Source organism: Poecilia mexicana, unplaced genomic scaffold (assembly GCF_051168715.1).
Source record: "Poecilia mexicana isolate PSO_F unplaced genomic scaffold, ASM5116871v1 scaffold_21, whole genome shotgun sequence".
Classification (NCBI taxonomy): domain Eukaryota; kingdom Metazoa; phylum Chordata; class Actinopteri; order Cyprinodontiformes; family Poeciliidae; genus Poecilia; species Poecilia mexicana.
The window spans coordinates 9,791,236-9,808,211 of record NW_028263390.1 but is presented as its reverse complement, the minus strand read 5'-3'; the positions used below and the strand labels follow the sequence as shown (position 1 = coordinate 9,808,211).

The following is a 16,976-nucleotide window of genomic DNA, read 5'->3' as shown; positions in this document are numbered from 1 at the left end:
CCTACACAGTCTGGAAAAGTATGGAATGAAATTTTTAGCTTTTAGGGAAATATTTTTGTTTCCAGGATTTTTTTTTTTTCCCATTGTCAAAAGTTGTCCTTTCCTCCTTATTCTTTGATTTCCTTTTCCTTTCTTAGTATTTTCTTTTCCTTCTTTCCTTTCCCCACCCTTCCTTCGTTCTTTCCTTCTCTTTTCCTTCCTTCCTTCCTTTCTCCGCTCCTTCCTTCCTTCCTTCCTTCCTTCCTTCCTTCCTCCCTCCCTCCCTCCCTCCCTCCCTCCCTCCCTCCCTCCCTCCCTCCCTCCCTCCCTCCCTCCCTCCCTCCCTTCTCAGTTTCTCTCCTTTCTTCTTTTTTGTTCCCTTCTTCTCTTCCTTTGTCTTTTTTTCCTTTTAATCCGTTCTTAGTTTCCTTGCTTTTTTCCTATCTGTCTTTCCATGTATTTGCTTTCCTTTCTTTCTTTTATTTTAAATTAAATGTTAAAGAAAGAGAATCCTGGAAAGTTGATTATGGATTATTTTCCACGAAAACCGTGTAGAAACCCTGGAGGATCTTCTTCATTTATACCTCATCTTATTTTCCTCATGTTTCTTCTGTATATATATTTTTTCTGTTAACCCATTTTTAATTTATGTTCAATGATCATATTTTGTGTCTTTTGTTTTGCTTTTTTTGCGTTTGTTGTATACGTGTGCACCTCATCGTGTGTGTCTGTGCACTCTGTGTACGTGTGTACATGTGTGCGTGTGTGTAGACCACCGAAGTTGAAATCGAGGAAACTGTTGTCATCCAAGAAGTTTCCAGAGCCCCCAAACCCGGGGTTGTCATGGTTACGGCCGACCCTACTGACGCCCTGCCCGCCGAGCACGAACCTCAGGACCAGAAAGTGAAGGTCGAAGAGGAAGCGGCGCTGGCGGAGGTGGAGGAAGTAAGCCCCGTGAAGCCGGAGAAGGCGTCCTCTGACAGCGAGAGCGAGGAGGAAGCAGAGTACCATCCAAACGTTCCTGCATCCATCTCTCAATCACAAATACCAGAGGAGAAGGAAGAAGAAGAGCAGATGAAGGAGGAGGAAGAGGAGCAGCAGCAAGCATCTGCTCCGGTTGTCCCATCTCTTCCGGCGGAGGTCAGCCAGCCTGCAGAAGAAACGAGTCAAGAAGAAGAAGAAGAATCTAAGAAGGAGGAGATGGAGGTTGAGGAGAAGAAAGACGACCAGGAGGAGAAAGAAAGCGGACGGGAGACGGAGGACAGCACCGACGATCCGATGGTGACCCCCGAAGAGGCGCCGGAGGGCCTCATGCTGCCCGAGGAGAGCGCCGAGGCCGGCCCCACCGAGGACCTGGAGCAGCCTAAAATGAACGGAGAAGCCTCGCTGGTGGAAGTGGATCCCCGGCCGCAGGTTATTTGTTGCTCTGAGGTAAAACCAACTGCGGAGCTCCTCCAGGGGTTTTTGAACCTTCCCGCCAGCCGTAGAAAACACCCACTTCTTTCCCCGCTGCTTCTCACATCGCCGGTTTCCTTTTCCTGCTTGTGTGAAACTTTGAGCCCCATGTACATTCTCACACTCCTCTCCGTTCTGTGAAAGCATATTGAGAAAACAAACACCTTTTGAAGACGGTTAGGACCGTGCTGTAAGACCTTCATCGCCGATACTGTCGGTGTTTATGTCAAATTCCTCAAGAAGCCGCTTTCATTTTACCGCCCAGTCACACTTATTCATGTCTCTGCCACATTTCCTGCCATTTATCCTCGTAGATCTAGTGCCACTCATTGTGGCGTATCGATGCTGTTGCCTCCTGCGTTGTGTTGTGAAGTAAATGGGGCCTAAGTGGGAGATGCAAGATGCTTTTAGGTGTGCGCGTTTTCATTTTGCATGCTGATCTTCACCTTTATGAGCTGTGCCTGTGTGTCCTTTATTGCGTTTGGCAGTGGCGCCGCTCCTCGTATTTGTGGAAATCGCCATTGCCAAGCACTTTGGAAATGCCACCCACTCATCTGAATGCCACCTTGTTTACATTTCAATAGCCGCTTTGTTTTCCAGTCATTAGAGCCCTGCTGGCTTTATTGGCTCATGTTCCCTTCATGTTGGTGCCGTCTCATGTTCGGAGTTGCATGTTGACACCCAAGAAAATTCTGTGCGGTCGGTGCTGCTGCTGTAGCTGCTAGTCGTCTTCTCTTAGCTAGATTGTAATTGGCTTTTTCCTGGCATGTCGTTGCACGAGTTTAAGAGCTCTCATTCCACCTGCATGAATTTTATTGCATGTGTGCTTGTGTGTGCGCTTTGTTTACAAATCTACACTTTCTGATACACATACAGTTATTTACAGTCCCTTGCAACAGTACTCAAAACTTAAACTTTATTGCCTTTTTTTAGGGATCTCATGTGCAAAACTAACACAAATTAGCATGCAGCTGAAGTTTAGAAGAAACATTATGCAAGTTTTTTTTTGTTGTTCTTTTTGATTAGGTCACGTTCTGTATGTTTGGTCAGTCTTCTATGTGACTGCTAGCTTCTTTTTCAATACTTAGGTGACTGACTTCTAAAAGGATTTTATTTAGGAGCGTCAGAGTAAACAAATTCATGCCACACATTTCAGATTGTTAGCCATATATTATTTCTCTGCAGCTTGAACTATCAATCACTGCTTTGTCTTGGGCCGTCACATAAAATCCCAATAAAATACAAATACTATTGCAAGGCACTGTACATTATCAGTACTCACACAAAGTCACTTTTGTTTGGCACCGTTGTCTTTGAAGCCAACTTCTCTTAAATTTTGCTTTAAAGTGACGACCACCTTGGAAGTAATTCTGATGCCAAAGATGTCTTATGTATCTGTTCATTTGTTCCCAAAGCAGTCTCGTATTAAACCTATTAACCGTCTCTCCTTCCCGCTCACTCCTGTCTCTCCTCCCTCCCCAGCCGCCTGTGGTAAAAACAGAAATGGTGACTATATCAGACACGTTTGCCGCCCAGAAAACTGAGATAGCCACAAAAGAAGTGCCCATCGTGCACACGGAAACCAAGACCATCACATACGAGGCCGCACAGGTGCACACTTGAGAAGCACAGGGAGTTTGTTTTTCATATTTTTATAATTATTTGTTTCCTCTGTCACTTTTTTGTAATGTTGGGGGGGAAACCCTTTAGTTTAACGTACTTTGTGTTGCAAAGTGTTTTCTTTTCTAGCAGCAGGGCATGGCGCCACCACTAATTCCTTCATCCAAAGAGAAAAAAAAAATTAAAGTCATGCATTGTATCGATGAGTTAAAGAATTTGCTGATGTGGAGCGGACGATCTGATTTATTTATTTTTGTTGTTTTCCTCTTTTCCTCAGTTGGATGGTAATAGTGATGGTGAACCCGGAGTGTTGATGACCGCTCAGACGATCACCTCTGAGTCTTTGTGCACCACCACCACCACGCACATTACCAAGGTACAAAACACGATTTGTTGTTCTGCTTTTTCATATTGCTATGGTTGAGCATAAGTATCATCATCTAGAATTTAAATCTTACAGCACATTAGTTTTCTCTTTTTTTATGAGTTCAGGGTCTTAAGTTTTGAGTTGTATTTATATGATTTCCATTTTTTTAAGATTCATTTAGTTATCTGTTAAATTTGCTCAACTTCTGCTTTATTAGTTGAAAAATATGAATATTTTTGTTCCATGTTTTGAAGTTATCGATAGATCGCACTCTACTTTGAGAAAACTCCGAGGGACACTATGATGCACGGCAACAAACGAGCATCATAGTCGAACTTTTAGCCTTTTTTCCTCTAGTCTGCAAAAGATTTTGACTCTTGCAAACGATTCATCTTGGAAATTTAGATGTTCTTGACTACGTGCCCACTGTTCTGCTTGTTTATCATGAAAAAACTGCACATTTGTTTGAGTTTAAATAAATCCTATTGAAAGCTGAAGAAACCCTGAAGTTAAACTGAAGCACAGTCTGATACTTAATTATTTTTTCTTTCTTTTTTTTAATGAGGCCATCATTCTTTCATCTGTTTCGCCCCCCCGGCTCAGCGCTGTGTCTCACCAGCCGGGCCATTACACTTACAAATAAACCACATGTGACGGTCATCAAAGTTGTGTCCTCCGTTTTGTTCCAGACATTAAAAGGCGGGCTCTCGGAGACGAGGATTGAGAAGCGCATCGTGATCACCGGCGACTGCGACATCGACCACGACCAGGTCGGTTCTCAAGCCCCGCTGCTCATCTCTAAGGTTTTTAGCTGCAAGCTTGTTGGGCCACTTTAACCTAACAAGATGTGGAAGGTGTGAAAAGGTTCTCTCTAAGATTTAAGTGTAAAAGTGTTTTTGTTTTTTTGTTTTTTTAATTTAAAATCGTAGGATATTTAGATTTCTGGTGACATGTCAGCATCTTGTTGCTGGCAGCCAGAGGCCGACTTCTTCTTTATCACTTCCTCCCTTCGTCCTGGCCTTGTTGGATGTTTTCCTTTGTTTTTGTCTGAGCTTATCGATCTCCCGGTTCATTTGATTTGCTGTCTTTGCTTCCAAATGTCAGAGATTTTGCGTCTTTTGTTCTAAATTCGCTTAGTTAAGCTCAAATGAAAATGGACTGCCTTTGCATCTGCATGACTCTTGCTTTTTTTTTTTTTTGTTTTGTTTTGTTTTGTTTAAGTTGCATGTCTGTTCGGTTTTGCTAAATTTTAGCAAAAACAACCAGCTTGAGTTTGTGTTTTTGGGAATTGATTCCAGTTGGAATAATTTCCTAATTTAAAGCCATTTTACTCTTATTTGCCATTCTGTCAACCCAAAAAGGTAAAATGGTCCACTGATCTTTCATATGATGTTTTTTTTTTAAATGCTTCTTATTTCATTTTTTTTTCTTTATTTAACACCATCATTTTTGCCCTCCTTCCCCTCCACTGCCTGTTGTGCTCGGTGTCTCCCCTATGTGGCTGCCCTTGGGTACTGCAGGCACTGGCACAGGCTATTAAGGAGGCCAAAGAGCAACATCCTGACATGTCTGTTACCAGAGTGGTTGTTCATAAAGAAACTGAACTGGCTGAGGAGGAGGATTGACTGAACTCAGGTAATAATAGTGACAGTTGCACGATTGTTATTATTGTTATTGAAACAGTTTCTGTCTTTCCGAGGTACTAGAAGAGTTTCGACACAGCAAATTGTCTTTTATAGCAGCATCGTGAATTTTAAACAAATCTAGCCTTTAGCTTCAGGAAATGTATTCACTCACATACAGATTTTTATTTATTTATTATTTATTTTCTGGTGGGACGGTACGTAGTGTTCCCTTCCATTTCACAAGGTTGAGAGATTCGCTAGATCATCCAGAGTCCTGACCCTTCCGCCCTCCATCAGCTAAGCTTCCAGGGTTTTAATAGGATTTAACCCCCAGGACAAAGAGTGTGTGTTTTCACTTGTTAGTCTAGTAGACTCGGTTCGTAGACATTTTCAGTTGCCGCGGTTTGCTTTCACTTTGTCGAATAAACCAAACCGTTTTTAAAAAACGAATCGCACCAGAGTTCACTTCAACTGAACCGAGATCTAGGTTTTCAGGCGGAGCAGTTCTTTTTTTTTTTTTTTTTTTCCGTCTCCATATTCACACCTCCCCAGATGAACTGGACTTTCTAAACAGTGCTGGTGACCTTAGATGGCCATGAAAGAAGGTTGAGTTTGTGTCTGTTAAATTATTTCTGTTGATTCAACCATATGTTTGAAAAAAAAAAAAAAAACACTGTGACTGACGCCACATTTTTAGTTTTCAGTTTCCACCAGATTTTCATTAATATCGCCCTGGAATCCTTAAAAATGTATGAAAATAAAAAGGAAATACGATGCTCTAAGCATCTGAAGCTTCTTTCTAGTGTTTGTTTCCTTTAAATCTCAAATTATATTCTGCATTTGATTTTCCTCTCAAGCTAGATGTAATGTCACACCTGTCTTTGGAGTCTTCTTATTCTCAGTCTGGAAACAGTGGGAGCTTTTTATCAGCATCACAATTCAATTACAGCGCGTTTTTTCTCTCCGCTTCGTGTTCAAACTCTGAAAAAACATGTCCACAAATATACAGTTTACAGCACTGTGTGTGCCACCAAAGAAACACAAACCCAGTGGAAGAGCTAATAAATAATTGATACCAGCGAACATCACTACGGTCTGAATGCGTGTCGGCTTTTATTGGCAACTAAAACGACTTCAGAGAAGAAAAAGAACACATTGATTTTTCGCACAACGGTTTTTAATTGAAGGCTTTTTTTATGACATTCTTCAAAAAAAAAAAATTAGTGTGTTTATAGGGTCCAGTTATTGCTACAGAGGCTTAGTTTAAGTTAGCATAAATATATTATAAAAGCATAAAATGATGCAGTTTTAGATCTGTTTGGTTTTTAAATATTTTTTGCTAAAAGGAGATTCCCCCCCACCCCCAAAACCACTGGAATCAAATGGTTGATCATTCTAACGTTTTTCACATGCTGCTGCAATAAAATGACTTTTTGCACATCTTTACCAGTAAATGTTTAGGGTGATGTAGCTTAAAGTGGAATGAGAGTATAGGTGTGTGTTTATGTGTGTGTGTGCGTGTGCGTGCGTGCGTGTGTGTGTGTGTGTGTGTGTGAGGAATAGAAAAAAAAAAGGTGTGTTCTATGAAAGGAGTCTGAGTGTTTCTGATCACAGAGCTGCAGGCTGATTGCCCCCAATCTGCTTTCCAGAACTGAAAGACCAGCAGTGACCCTTACCTCTTCTGACAAACATCTTCATCACTTTACAACAACCAACCTGCACTGCCAAAGGGAGAGAGGAAGAGGAGGAGCTCAAGACTGGGATGAAGAAAAGGTTCAATCCAGGGGGGATGGGAGGATTGAAGATGTCACTCTCATCCCAGATGGTCTTTCAGACATTTGTTTTGGTGCATTTCAGTTTCTCGTTGCAAAAAGAGAAAAAAAAAATATCCTCACTCTCTCTGAGGGAACAAAAAGAACCACTTTGTTAGCTTAACGTTTGTAGCTTCTATTCTTTTATATTAGAGCGTTTTCTTTACCCGGTTTATAAAAAAAAAAGACAGAAAGAGACTATAGTGTTTGTTGCGTGTTGCGAATATCAAATTCGGCTTCTGCTGATCTCCAACACGCCGGACATTCAAAGAATACGTCATCTACGTCTCTGTTATTACATCAGCAAAACTCTAAAATGTCCCAAAATTATGTTGGCATAAAACGAAGCCAACGGCTTCAGACTGAAAGAGAGAGTTTTTTTTTTTTTAGTGCATTCCTTTTGAAAATGAGTTTCAATAAATTACAGCTCCTGTTTTCCTTTAACAAGGTGTAAATGCAAAGAGAAATATTTAACTCATTAATCCGGTTTGAAGAACATAGAAATAAATGTTTTTTGTTTTTTTTTTACCTTATAAAACAATCAACACAAGCTATTTCACATTAATGCTTTTTTATTATATTATTATTAATTTACACAATGGCGGGCGGGAGCTGTAATTTACACATTGCAGTAAATCATCCAGGTTTTTATTATTATTTTTTTTTTATTTTTTATGTTTGTAAATGTAGCTTATTCATCCACATTCCTTGTGTTGCTACCAGCTGCTGAGTAAGTTCACCTTCAGTTCAGCTCTCGTTTCATTTCACTGGCACAAGGCGGCGTTTTATCACTCATGTTTGGCGTGAAATTACATAAGCTTCAAAAGCAGAATGTGATGAATTTCACAAATCGACGCTGAAATGAAGTTGAACTGAAAATAAGCAGATTTCAAAGCTGGTCGATGCATCTCGTACGGGAAAGAAGACGAAGAAAAATGAAGGTCGTTAAAAAAAATATAATAATAAGAAGAAGAGCAGCTTTTCAGTAGCTTAGCGCCTCGTCGGGTTTGTCTACTGTTCAACACTAACCATTCCTGCTGGGCCCCAGGGGAACATGGGAGATTAAACTGACATTTTTAACTGGGAGAGACGACTGGTAAAAAACTGGACGATGATTTGGGAGAGTGCCAACCGATACCCCGGGAGTGAAAACCAATTGGAGCGGCGATGCAAGTCATCCTTACTCTGTGCCGGTTCCAGCGCGGAGATGCTTTGTTTCCAGAGAATGTCTCCATGCAAAATTTCATTTGGTTTAAATTATTCAAAGCGAGCCGCAGAGCAGCGACGGTACCAAAACGGAGGCGACTTGAAACCAGTTCTGTCCCGGATTCAGACTAATGCAACTTTTTACACGTCCGCTGCAACTACAAACCTGCTTGTTGTCGTAGTTCTTCACTGTTCACGCCCGGCTGCTTTTCATATCCCGCTACACTTAACACTAAGAAGAAGAAAAAAAGCCTGTTAGAAGACGATAAAGCGTATGGGATCGAATCGCGCATGCTTCACCCTTTCTTTTCTGTCAAATTCAGCCAGTTTAGAACAGGAGGCTGCTGTATGTGACTGGTTTAAGTTTAGATGATCTCAATTGACATAATCTGACTTCATCATGCTGCTGGATGTGTCGTAGCTGGTTTAGCGCAACCAAACGTTCTGCTCTGTTCAAGCGTGTTTTCGCTTTGCACAAAATACTAGAGGGGTGAAACAGTCGGTACAACATTATAGCGCAGCTTCAAGAGGGAGGAAGTTAGAGGGCCTGAAGTGCTCTTTATACTCATAATGAATTTCTATGTTGTCTTTTTCAAATTGTTTGCAGAATCACACCAAATTACACCATTTTTATTCTTAGAAGCTTAAAGAAAAGGCTTTGTTGTTCAAGCAGACTCTTCTGAGAAAACCTGTACCACTTCCCTTTATAATTGGACCTTTTTAAAATTATATTTAAATTAACAGCTTCTTATAAACATCCAGTCTGGAAAGCGTAACATGTCCAGTGGACTGCGAGACTAATGGAAAAAAAAAAAACTTTCTAAACACAGGTCTTACTTCAACTATGCAGCTAAATAACATTCCACGAGGGGAGGAAGCTTTGACTTCTAATCCTCTTGCAAAACAGAAGAAAAATAAAATAAAATAAACATGAAAAAAAATAAGAACACTTTCATCTCTAGGCAGCTTTTGGAAGCGACTGCTGTTCCACATAGGAAAATCTCATTAAATAAAATCTGTAACGCCACATCAGCTGAATCTGTAGAGTCTCTCACGGTTCGTCTTTTCTCTGTGAAACTGGTCTAGTAGTTTGGGAGGGTGGGGTCTGTCGCTCCACCTTCCTGCTTGTTTGTAATATTGCCACTGTGTATTTTGTTGGTGAAGAAAAACCACTACAGATCAACTTGTTTTTGCCACCTTTTCTCTGCTTCTGGTTCAGGGCTTTTGTTTTTTCTCTTTGAACCGACTGCAGGAGCTTTAGGGGGAGGCCAGGTTGACTTTTCCAAAAATGTTTGTAGCTTTAATGACAACTTTATTTAAAAAAAAAAAAAATCTGAATTTTAATCTTTTTATTCAGATTACAAAGCTGACGATCATTACCAGCTGATTTTAAATTTGTCTGGGATTTTTAACTAAAATGTCTTTATAATCAGATTGTTTATTCCGCACAATGACGGCACATTTTTGTATCTCATCTAAAACACTTTTATGAAGACGGACATTTTGGAGAAATTAACCAGCCGCCTCTTTGCTTCCTGCTACCAACACATCACTGGTAGGTTGTTCTAGTCTAGCTGCATAAATCGTGTTGTCTCCTCACACGCAGCCACTCCTCGCCCCTGTGTAACACTGTTCAAATAAACAATTGTTATACTCTGAAACACTTCCAGTCGTCTTTTTTTTTCCCCCAGGCACTTGTTTTATTGATATTAAAACCTAAATAATGCAAACCGACGTTGATAAGCTGAGAACTGTGTAGAAGATCAATATCATATTAACACTACAGTATCCAATTTAAGAAAACGATGCAAAAGAGTTGTTACACATTTTGAGACGTATCCACTATTTCCACACTGAGGAGTGTTCACATATTATATGTAATGTACATAAGTTAAATTAGTCCATCACTGCTAGAGATTCCTGTCAGGAATAGGGATGTGATCCAAAACTTCTCCTCCTCAGACTGGCACTTCTGTGCCTCTGCCTGTGGATGGCACTTCGGTCCTGCTCAAGACTGGACAGATCCGCCTCAGCTGGGGATGAGAAGAAGGAACAAGTCAGGGCAAGACAGAAAATGTTGGTTTAATGCTAATTGTATAAAGCAATGGATATTGAAGAGTAATGTTCATTTTAGTGGCTTAGAATTCAAATTATTTGTAGTAGCCATTTGGGTGGTTTCACTATAGATACGGTTCTGAAAACTTGCGAGTAATTACAGGTGATGCTCGGAACGAGTGGAGTTATTAGCATCACAAGCTAATCATTTAATTCTCTGCATTTTGTACTTTTCAGTACTTTTATACCCTCTAGCAATATGCTAACTGAAGGCGGTTTTCGTTAAGAAATAATACATTTATTTTTAATATGGCTATTATGCACAACGCAGCCTTAGGATATGTTTTGCTTAGAAATGTTTCCATTTCGATTTCTGATTCTAATAGACCTCATTCAGTTTTTCAACTAGAAACTATACAAGACCGACATCTGAGTAAAAATTTGATTGATTAAATAGCATACCACAACCAAGTCACGCAGTGCTAATGCTCATGTTTCGGATAGCCGAGAACTTACTACCGTAGGGGACAGTTTCACTCCACGTAAGGGTCCCAGTGATTGGTTAGGGGCTTTTTTTTTTTTTTTTATACCAGTAAAAACTGTATATGAGACATCGGAATATTCCAAGATTTTTTGTTTAGCGCATTAAGCTAATGGCTCATCTAAATGTGTCTTTAGAGATATTATCAGTAAATGGAAACAATTATATTTTGTTCGTAAGCTACAATAAAACTAAATGTAAGTGGGTTTTTTTGCGGAAATTAACTTAGAAAGACAAGGTTTTTTGTTGTCGTTTGTTTTTAATTTTTCACATTTTATGACGTAAACATTTGTTTTACTAGCTCTAGCTTTGAAGCTAGTTTAGCGTTAGCTCGCATGTTAGCTCGTCTTCTAGTTAATTAAGTCTGTACTTAGCATTGGATCATTATGTAGTTTACAAATAAAATATCTTCAAGAGGGGGAGCACTGCAACACTAAACGGAAAAGAAGTATTTAAGAATATCCATGAAAACTTAGCACTTCTTTGTAAAATAGGTAAATTAGGCAATGATCACAAAAAAAAAACTTTTTGTAGCTGTAGTAAAAATAGCTAATTTAATCATAGTGAACCACCAAAGGATTTTCGCTCTAGAAGCACAGATGGGTAGATGTTTTGCTAATGGTGAAATGGGACATGACAGCCGTATTTAACTGATTATCAGTGAATGGCTGTAAACTGCGGGATTGAGCAGCTGTAATTGATCAGATCTGCTCCAAGCACAAACAGCAGATGATGAGATTTTCATATTAACTGATTCACGCTCGTTTACCCTGGACATCTTCAAAAGAACGACACAAGAGACGAAAACACCCTCGCACCTCGCTTTTGATTTCATAGCTATTGCTTTAATATAACTGGGCACTTTTCCCTCAAACCTATTCGCAGCCGGATCAGATGGCCAAAGTAGAGTCACGACTTTATTTATGGGATGTGAACGACTGAATGCATCTGTTTGTGCTTTATGTCAACGCAAAGAACAAAGGGGCTCAGGTTAAATCGGCAGAGCAGCATTTGTGACCAAGTCCCAGAACACATACAGAGGAAAGAAAACAAATGTTTCTGAATATTAAACATAACTGACAGCCACGCGCTCTCCCCCTTATACTTCACTCTTTTTGCTTTAGATACACACGTGTAACACCATAGGACCACAGTTGTGTAACCATCTTAGTTATCTGTATCCTTGTGGTTAAATTTAGATTTATCCCAAAAATGTCACAGTGCTGATATTCAGGGGTTTTTTTTTTTTTATCCCCCCAGGAGCCAATTTTGGCCATTTTCACTTATTTATTTATTTATTTTTTGGATGTAGCTTACTCAGGACCCAAAGATATTTCTTCGTAGCCGCGGGCGACGAGTTGTCATGTGCAGCTCAAATAAATCTGGAGGTATGAGTAATCCCTGGCCTGCTGTTAGCACCGTGTGCTTGGATGATGCTAGGAAACAGGAAAACCTTTCTGCACATTCTCGTAATTGGGCTGCTCCTCCTCATTCTGCGATAAAATGAAAGTTTTCTCGGCCCCCGAAGGCAGCCTGCTGCGGTGTGTGCTCAGTTGCGTTCGGCTCATGTTAAATACAACGGCGAGTTATCCGGATGACATGACACGAAGACCTAAAATCGCGCCCACCCTGTCTGAGTTTCCAGCTGAAGTAGATGATTAGTTGCAGCAGCAGCAGACAGACTGACAGGAATAGCAACAATCCAAACAGCCAGAGAGGAAGAAAGCTGTCTGTGTCTCTGTTTGTGAGCGTGACAGTCTGTTGCAGGAGGAGGGCCAGATCAGCCCAGGGGCCACTCAGCACCTCCATGCTTGTTCTAGAAGAGAGGAGCGGACATCAGGGGGTTGATGTGGCATAATGGACATTGTAGCAAAATCTGTGTTTATAATATTCACATTAAGATACATGTAATTTCACAATTTTTAACAAGATACTTTATTAATCTAGCCCAAGGGCCTGAAATAAAATTAGAATTCAACAGGCTGAACATATAGCTTTGTTTTTAGTCTCAATTTCCTCTCCACACCTCCGTTTACCCCTCCCTCATTTTCACACTTTACATGTTCTTGGATATAAATTGTATACCCGTGCTCTGCATTCATTTCCAGCCCCATCTGTCACACCCACAGCTTAATTTAACTGGCATGTGTTGAGCGGCTCACTGACCCAGCAAGCAGACCGTCTGAATTCATGAAGAGCACCTGGTTTGGGTTAACATAAAACAACGTGGCTCTGCTCGTAACGTACCCCTCTCGCAACATGCTGCAATTTCTGCCCTCAACCCCGCTTGAAAAACATTGCATTCGTGAGGTAAACGAAACCTGCAGCGTTTAAAAGTCCTCCGAGTTTCTTGTAACTACGTGAATAAAGTTTTATCTGCTGCGTTATTTACCATAAGACCTTTGGCTGGCAGGTAAATGAAGATTCTTCACAGCTTTCATATCCCGGAAAAGCAACAACAAATTCAGATTGCGGATTTTTCAGGAAAAACTACTGAACTCCCCCCAAAAAATTTTCATCTCAGACTCTGTAGGTCTCATTAGGTGCATTAAATGTTAACGTTTAATGACGGTACCGTTATTAAAAAAGAAAAAGAAAAAAAAAACTGGAACACTTTGTGACTAGCTGTGCTTCTCCTGACTAAAAGAAAATCGCAAAAAGTCAACTGGTAGCTCTGTAGTTCTGCATCCAGATGAAACCAGGTTTTTTTAGGATGATCTCATTTGGATGATCTCATTTGGGAACATGAAACCACAGGTGAAATGCTTGGCCAGAATTTGCGCAGCACATCGGCACAAACGCTTTCATGCTTGCTGCGCGGCGGCAGCCCGGCGGGGGGAAGGTCATCGGATTTGGCTAGTCTCGCAGCCACATCACCTTGGTACCCGGCGGTCATTGAACTTTTAAAGCTTGTCCACTGCTGGGTCACGCAAGCAATGAAACATGTCGTCTAAAAAGCAAAAATAAAGACGTTTCCATTCAGTCTGGTTTTTAGTTGAACCTTATGATTTATATGACGCCAATTTTTTGGTTGTTATATTAAGCATTTTAGCAAGTATAGTAATTTCATCGATTGTGCGTAGTTTTGGTTATTTTAGATTTTACAAAAACTATATTGATGTTTGGATACTTATATGTTTTGGATTTATGCGTTCAGATTTTTAGAACCATACTTTGTTTTTCATATTTACTTCTGGTAGTTCCTCACTAAATTCATTTGCTTTTCTCCAGTTTATAATAATTGTTGTGTTTACCTATCTGTTTGGGTTTTGTAGGTTGTCGAACTTTCTTTTGTCAGTTTTTTACCTCAGAGAATCACTTTGCATTACAGTTGTTTCTACGAAAATCAGTCTGCCTTGTTGTCAGAGTTGATCCTAAAAGCTTTTAAATGACATTATGTGTTTTTTTTTATACTTGAGGGTAGTTTTTAATCATTTTAGCACCTGCTATGTCCTGAAATGTAAAGACACAGACTGGAAAGAAGACAGCAGCATCAGAACTGCTTTCTGAGCCCGTGACTGGCACGGTTAACTATTATTTGATTTTAAATTATTTTCTCTCTTTCCAGCTTAACAGTAAAAATGTCAACCTGTTATTGTGGGAAATGTGTAACTTAGGAGTGCAGATAGCGTCATAGCGGACCACCTGACGCACAGAGCCACAAGTGTGTGTTTTTCCACACCGAATCACTGAACTTTTACGGCGACAGTTTTTAAAAAGTTGCGTTCATTTGCGATAGCCGCCCACAGGTATGATTTCGAGCGACTTGAAGCGGAGCAGAACCTATTTCTGGGTCGAATTTCTACCTGTGAAATTACAGCCTGCATCCGAGGGTGCACTTATGCACTGAATTTAAATTACACTCTTGTTCCTGAAGCAAACTGCCATGAAATTAGTCTGTTTTTCGCCCGCCGACGTCTGGTGACAAAAGCCGACGGCAGTAAAAAGATATGGAGAAGGAAATTAAATCGAGGCCCTCGTTCGCTTGCGGGGCACGCTCGTGCCGAACCAGAACTCAACTCTCGCCTTGTAGGAACGGGAAAGCAAAGGAATGCACTCACAGTTTTCAGGATCCTTCGGTGTCCTGCCAGGTCCAACCTCTGTCAGAGTGTGACAGCAATTTATTTATTTATTTATTTTGCAAAAAATAAAAAAAAAAGAACCCAAAAGAAGACATTCTTGCTCTGAGGAATAATCTTTTCCTCTGCTTTTGCCATTTGATCAGATCTGCCACTGTTCTTGACTCTCTGCCACTCGCCCTCTGTTGTCAGTGTGAACTTTGTTCTGTTTCAACAGTCCAGCCTTGTGATTAGTAAGAAGATTAGCTGTAGCGGCCTGAGTGAGTGTGTGCCTTTGTAACGTGGAGATACTGCGCAGGGGTTCTTCACGTTTCAGCTTCCTCCAAAAGAGCAAAAATTCAAAAGGGAGTTCTTCGTTTCATATGCAACGCTTTGAGTGCACGCGTCCAGTCTCTGATCACTGAACCTCAGGACTTTGGACTTGCTACCTCGTAAAATGCTCAACAACACAGAGACGCTTTCGCCTGCTTGTCTCTGTCCTCTTTTTAAGCGAACATCCAGTCTGTCTCGGATTCTTTCTTGAAAACTTCTGTTTTCATCTAATTGTATCTCTGCAAGCAAACCCATTGTTCCCTCTGCTGATCAAACACAACATTCATGGTGGGGCGTTGAATTGCTTTTCTGTTTGTTTTTTGTTTTGTTTTGTTTTTTGTTTCAGTTCAGCCCCACCATTTCATATCTTTTTGTATTTTTCACCTTTTATTTTGCACGCAAGTTAAATGAAAATTCACCTTCACTTTGCAGCTTTTCCATAAAGCCTTATCTAATCTAGACAGGTGAACCTTTTGGGTTTAGTTCAATAAAGAGTAATAACTGTATTTGTAATGTGATGTATGATGGGGGGGGGGGGGTGGAAGAATACAAAGAAAATTTTTCACTTTTATGTAGTTATCTGTTAAATTAGGTAAAATGCCTGTCAAATATTAAGTCCAGTCATCGATTAAGTCGGCGACGTGATCTGGAAAAATAAAATCTTTCACTTCCAACTGAGGGGAAGTAACCCAACCACCTGAAAGAAAACACTTTCTGAATTATTAAGATATTGTTACTGAAGCACCGTGCCTGTATGATTCACATTTGTTTGACTTTGTCTAATTTTACGTCCCTCCCAGCAGCCTGCAAAGCTATCGTTCTCCTGTGTTGTGCAGGCATTTAAAACTGATTGGTTATCAATTTGAGGCCAAATTTCAGGAGTTCAGAGCGATCGTTTGAAAATGTAAAACTACCCTCCTAACTCTTTATCTCAGTCATCTGTGAACAAGTAAAGGCATTGTTTGCTGCAAACAAACAACAACAACAAAAAAGGAATTGACTGTGCATAAATGTGAACAATCTGTTGGATTTTTTTCTTCTTCTTCACAGATTTAGCTTTAATGTCTTTCCCACCAGCCAGTTCCATTACTGAAAGAAAAACCGCCTTAATGATCCTATCAAAATGCAGCTCCGTCTCAAATCACTCCACCAGATGTTTCATTTAGCCCGTTCCTAATAAGCTCCTAAAATCACAAAGTTAAAAGAAAGAGAGAGAAAAAAAATGCTCTGAGTTCACCGTTTACCATCACCACCGCCGGGACTTGAAAGCACCGACGTTTATGTTTGATTTCAGCGAGCGACCTTTGCACTAACTTGGTAAAGGAAGATGTGTGTTTTTTTTTTCTTTTTTCTTTCTTGAACCCTGTTACTGTCACGTCTCGCCATCGGTGTTTCTGTGGTATGAAAGCAGAGCCGTTCCTGTCTCAGTCGGGCTTGTTTTCGTAAAACTCACAGGCGTTAGCGCCGGTCGGTGAGCCGCGCAGGCTAATGGAGTGACGCCATTGTGAGGATCAATAAGAATCGATCGCCTTTGTGTGATCAACAGATAGGGGAGGGAGGGAGGGAGCTTGTTTTTGGAGAAGTGTGTCTTCATGTCGCCTTTTGACCGACGAAGCGAAGCGGGGCCAAGTCTGGAAAATTACCCACACGTCTTTCTACCGGGGGCTTTACAGATCTTTGTTTCTCCGTTTCTGTTTTGCTGTTTGATCAGAGAATTAATTACGTTTAGGCATTTTGCTGTTTATGTGTTTGTTTGTTGTCTGATAAATCACCACACGTGGCTTTATTGGGTTTGCGTCGGCTTTTAAGGAAAAGACAGAGCCTGGAGCCATTTTAAATTTAAACAGCTTAATGTTTTAAAGTGGTTTTATGAGTTTTCTCTCATGCATAATTGTTCAATAATGGCCTTTTTTTGTTTATAAGGAA

The 16,976-nt window shown here is 40.5% G+C and overlaps 1 protein-coding gene and 1 long non-coding RNA gene across 14 annotated transcripts in view; one reads left to right on the top strand and one right to left on the bottom strand.

Moving 5' to 3' along the window:
• The window catches only part of epb41l2 (erythrocyte membrane protein band 4.1-like 2), a 56,337-nt gene extending 46,613 nt beyond the window's left edge, over nt 1–9,724 (top strand). For all 13 annotated transcript variants that reach the window (XM_088002217.1, XM_014996094.2, XM_088002219.1 and 10 more), the window contains 6 exons: nt 751–1,410; nt 2,917–3,045; nt 3,332–3,430; nt 4,111–4,191; nt 4,942–5,056; nt 6,696–9,724. In XM_088002217.1, coding sequence (XP_087858343.1) covers nt 751–1,410; nt 2,917–3,045; nt 3,332–3,430; nt 4,111–4,191; nt 4,942–5,046 — 1,074 coding nt within the window. In that variant the 3' untranslated portion in view covers nt 5,047–5,056; nt 6,696–9,724. The remainder of the gene's footprint in view (nt 1–750; nt 1,411–2,916; nt 3,046–3,331; nt 3,431–4,110; nt 4,192–4,941; nt 5,057–6,695) is intronic.
• Nucleotides 9,725–9,738: 14 nt separating this feature from the next.
• On the bottom strand, nt 9,739–16,826 carry LOC106923192 (uncharacterized). Its single transcript, XR_001419366.2, has 3 exons — nt 14,721–16,826; nt 12,288–12,475; nt 9,739–10,096 (listed from the first exon to the last, which is right to left on the bottom strand). It is a non-coding gene; the product is annotated as an uncharacterized LOC106923192 (long non-coding RNA).
• Between the last annotated feature and the right edge of the window lie 150 nt (nt 16,827–16,976).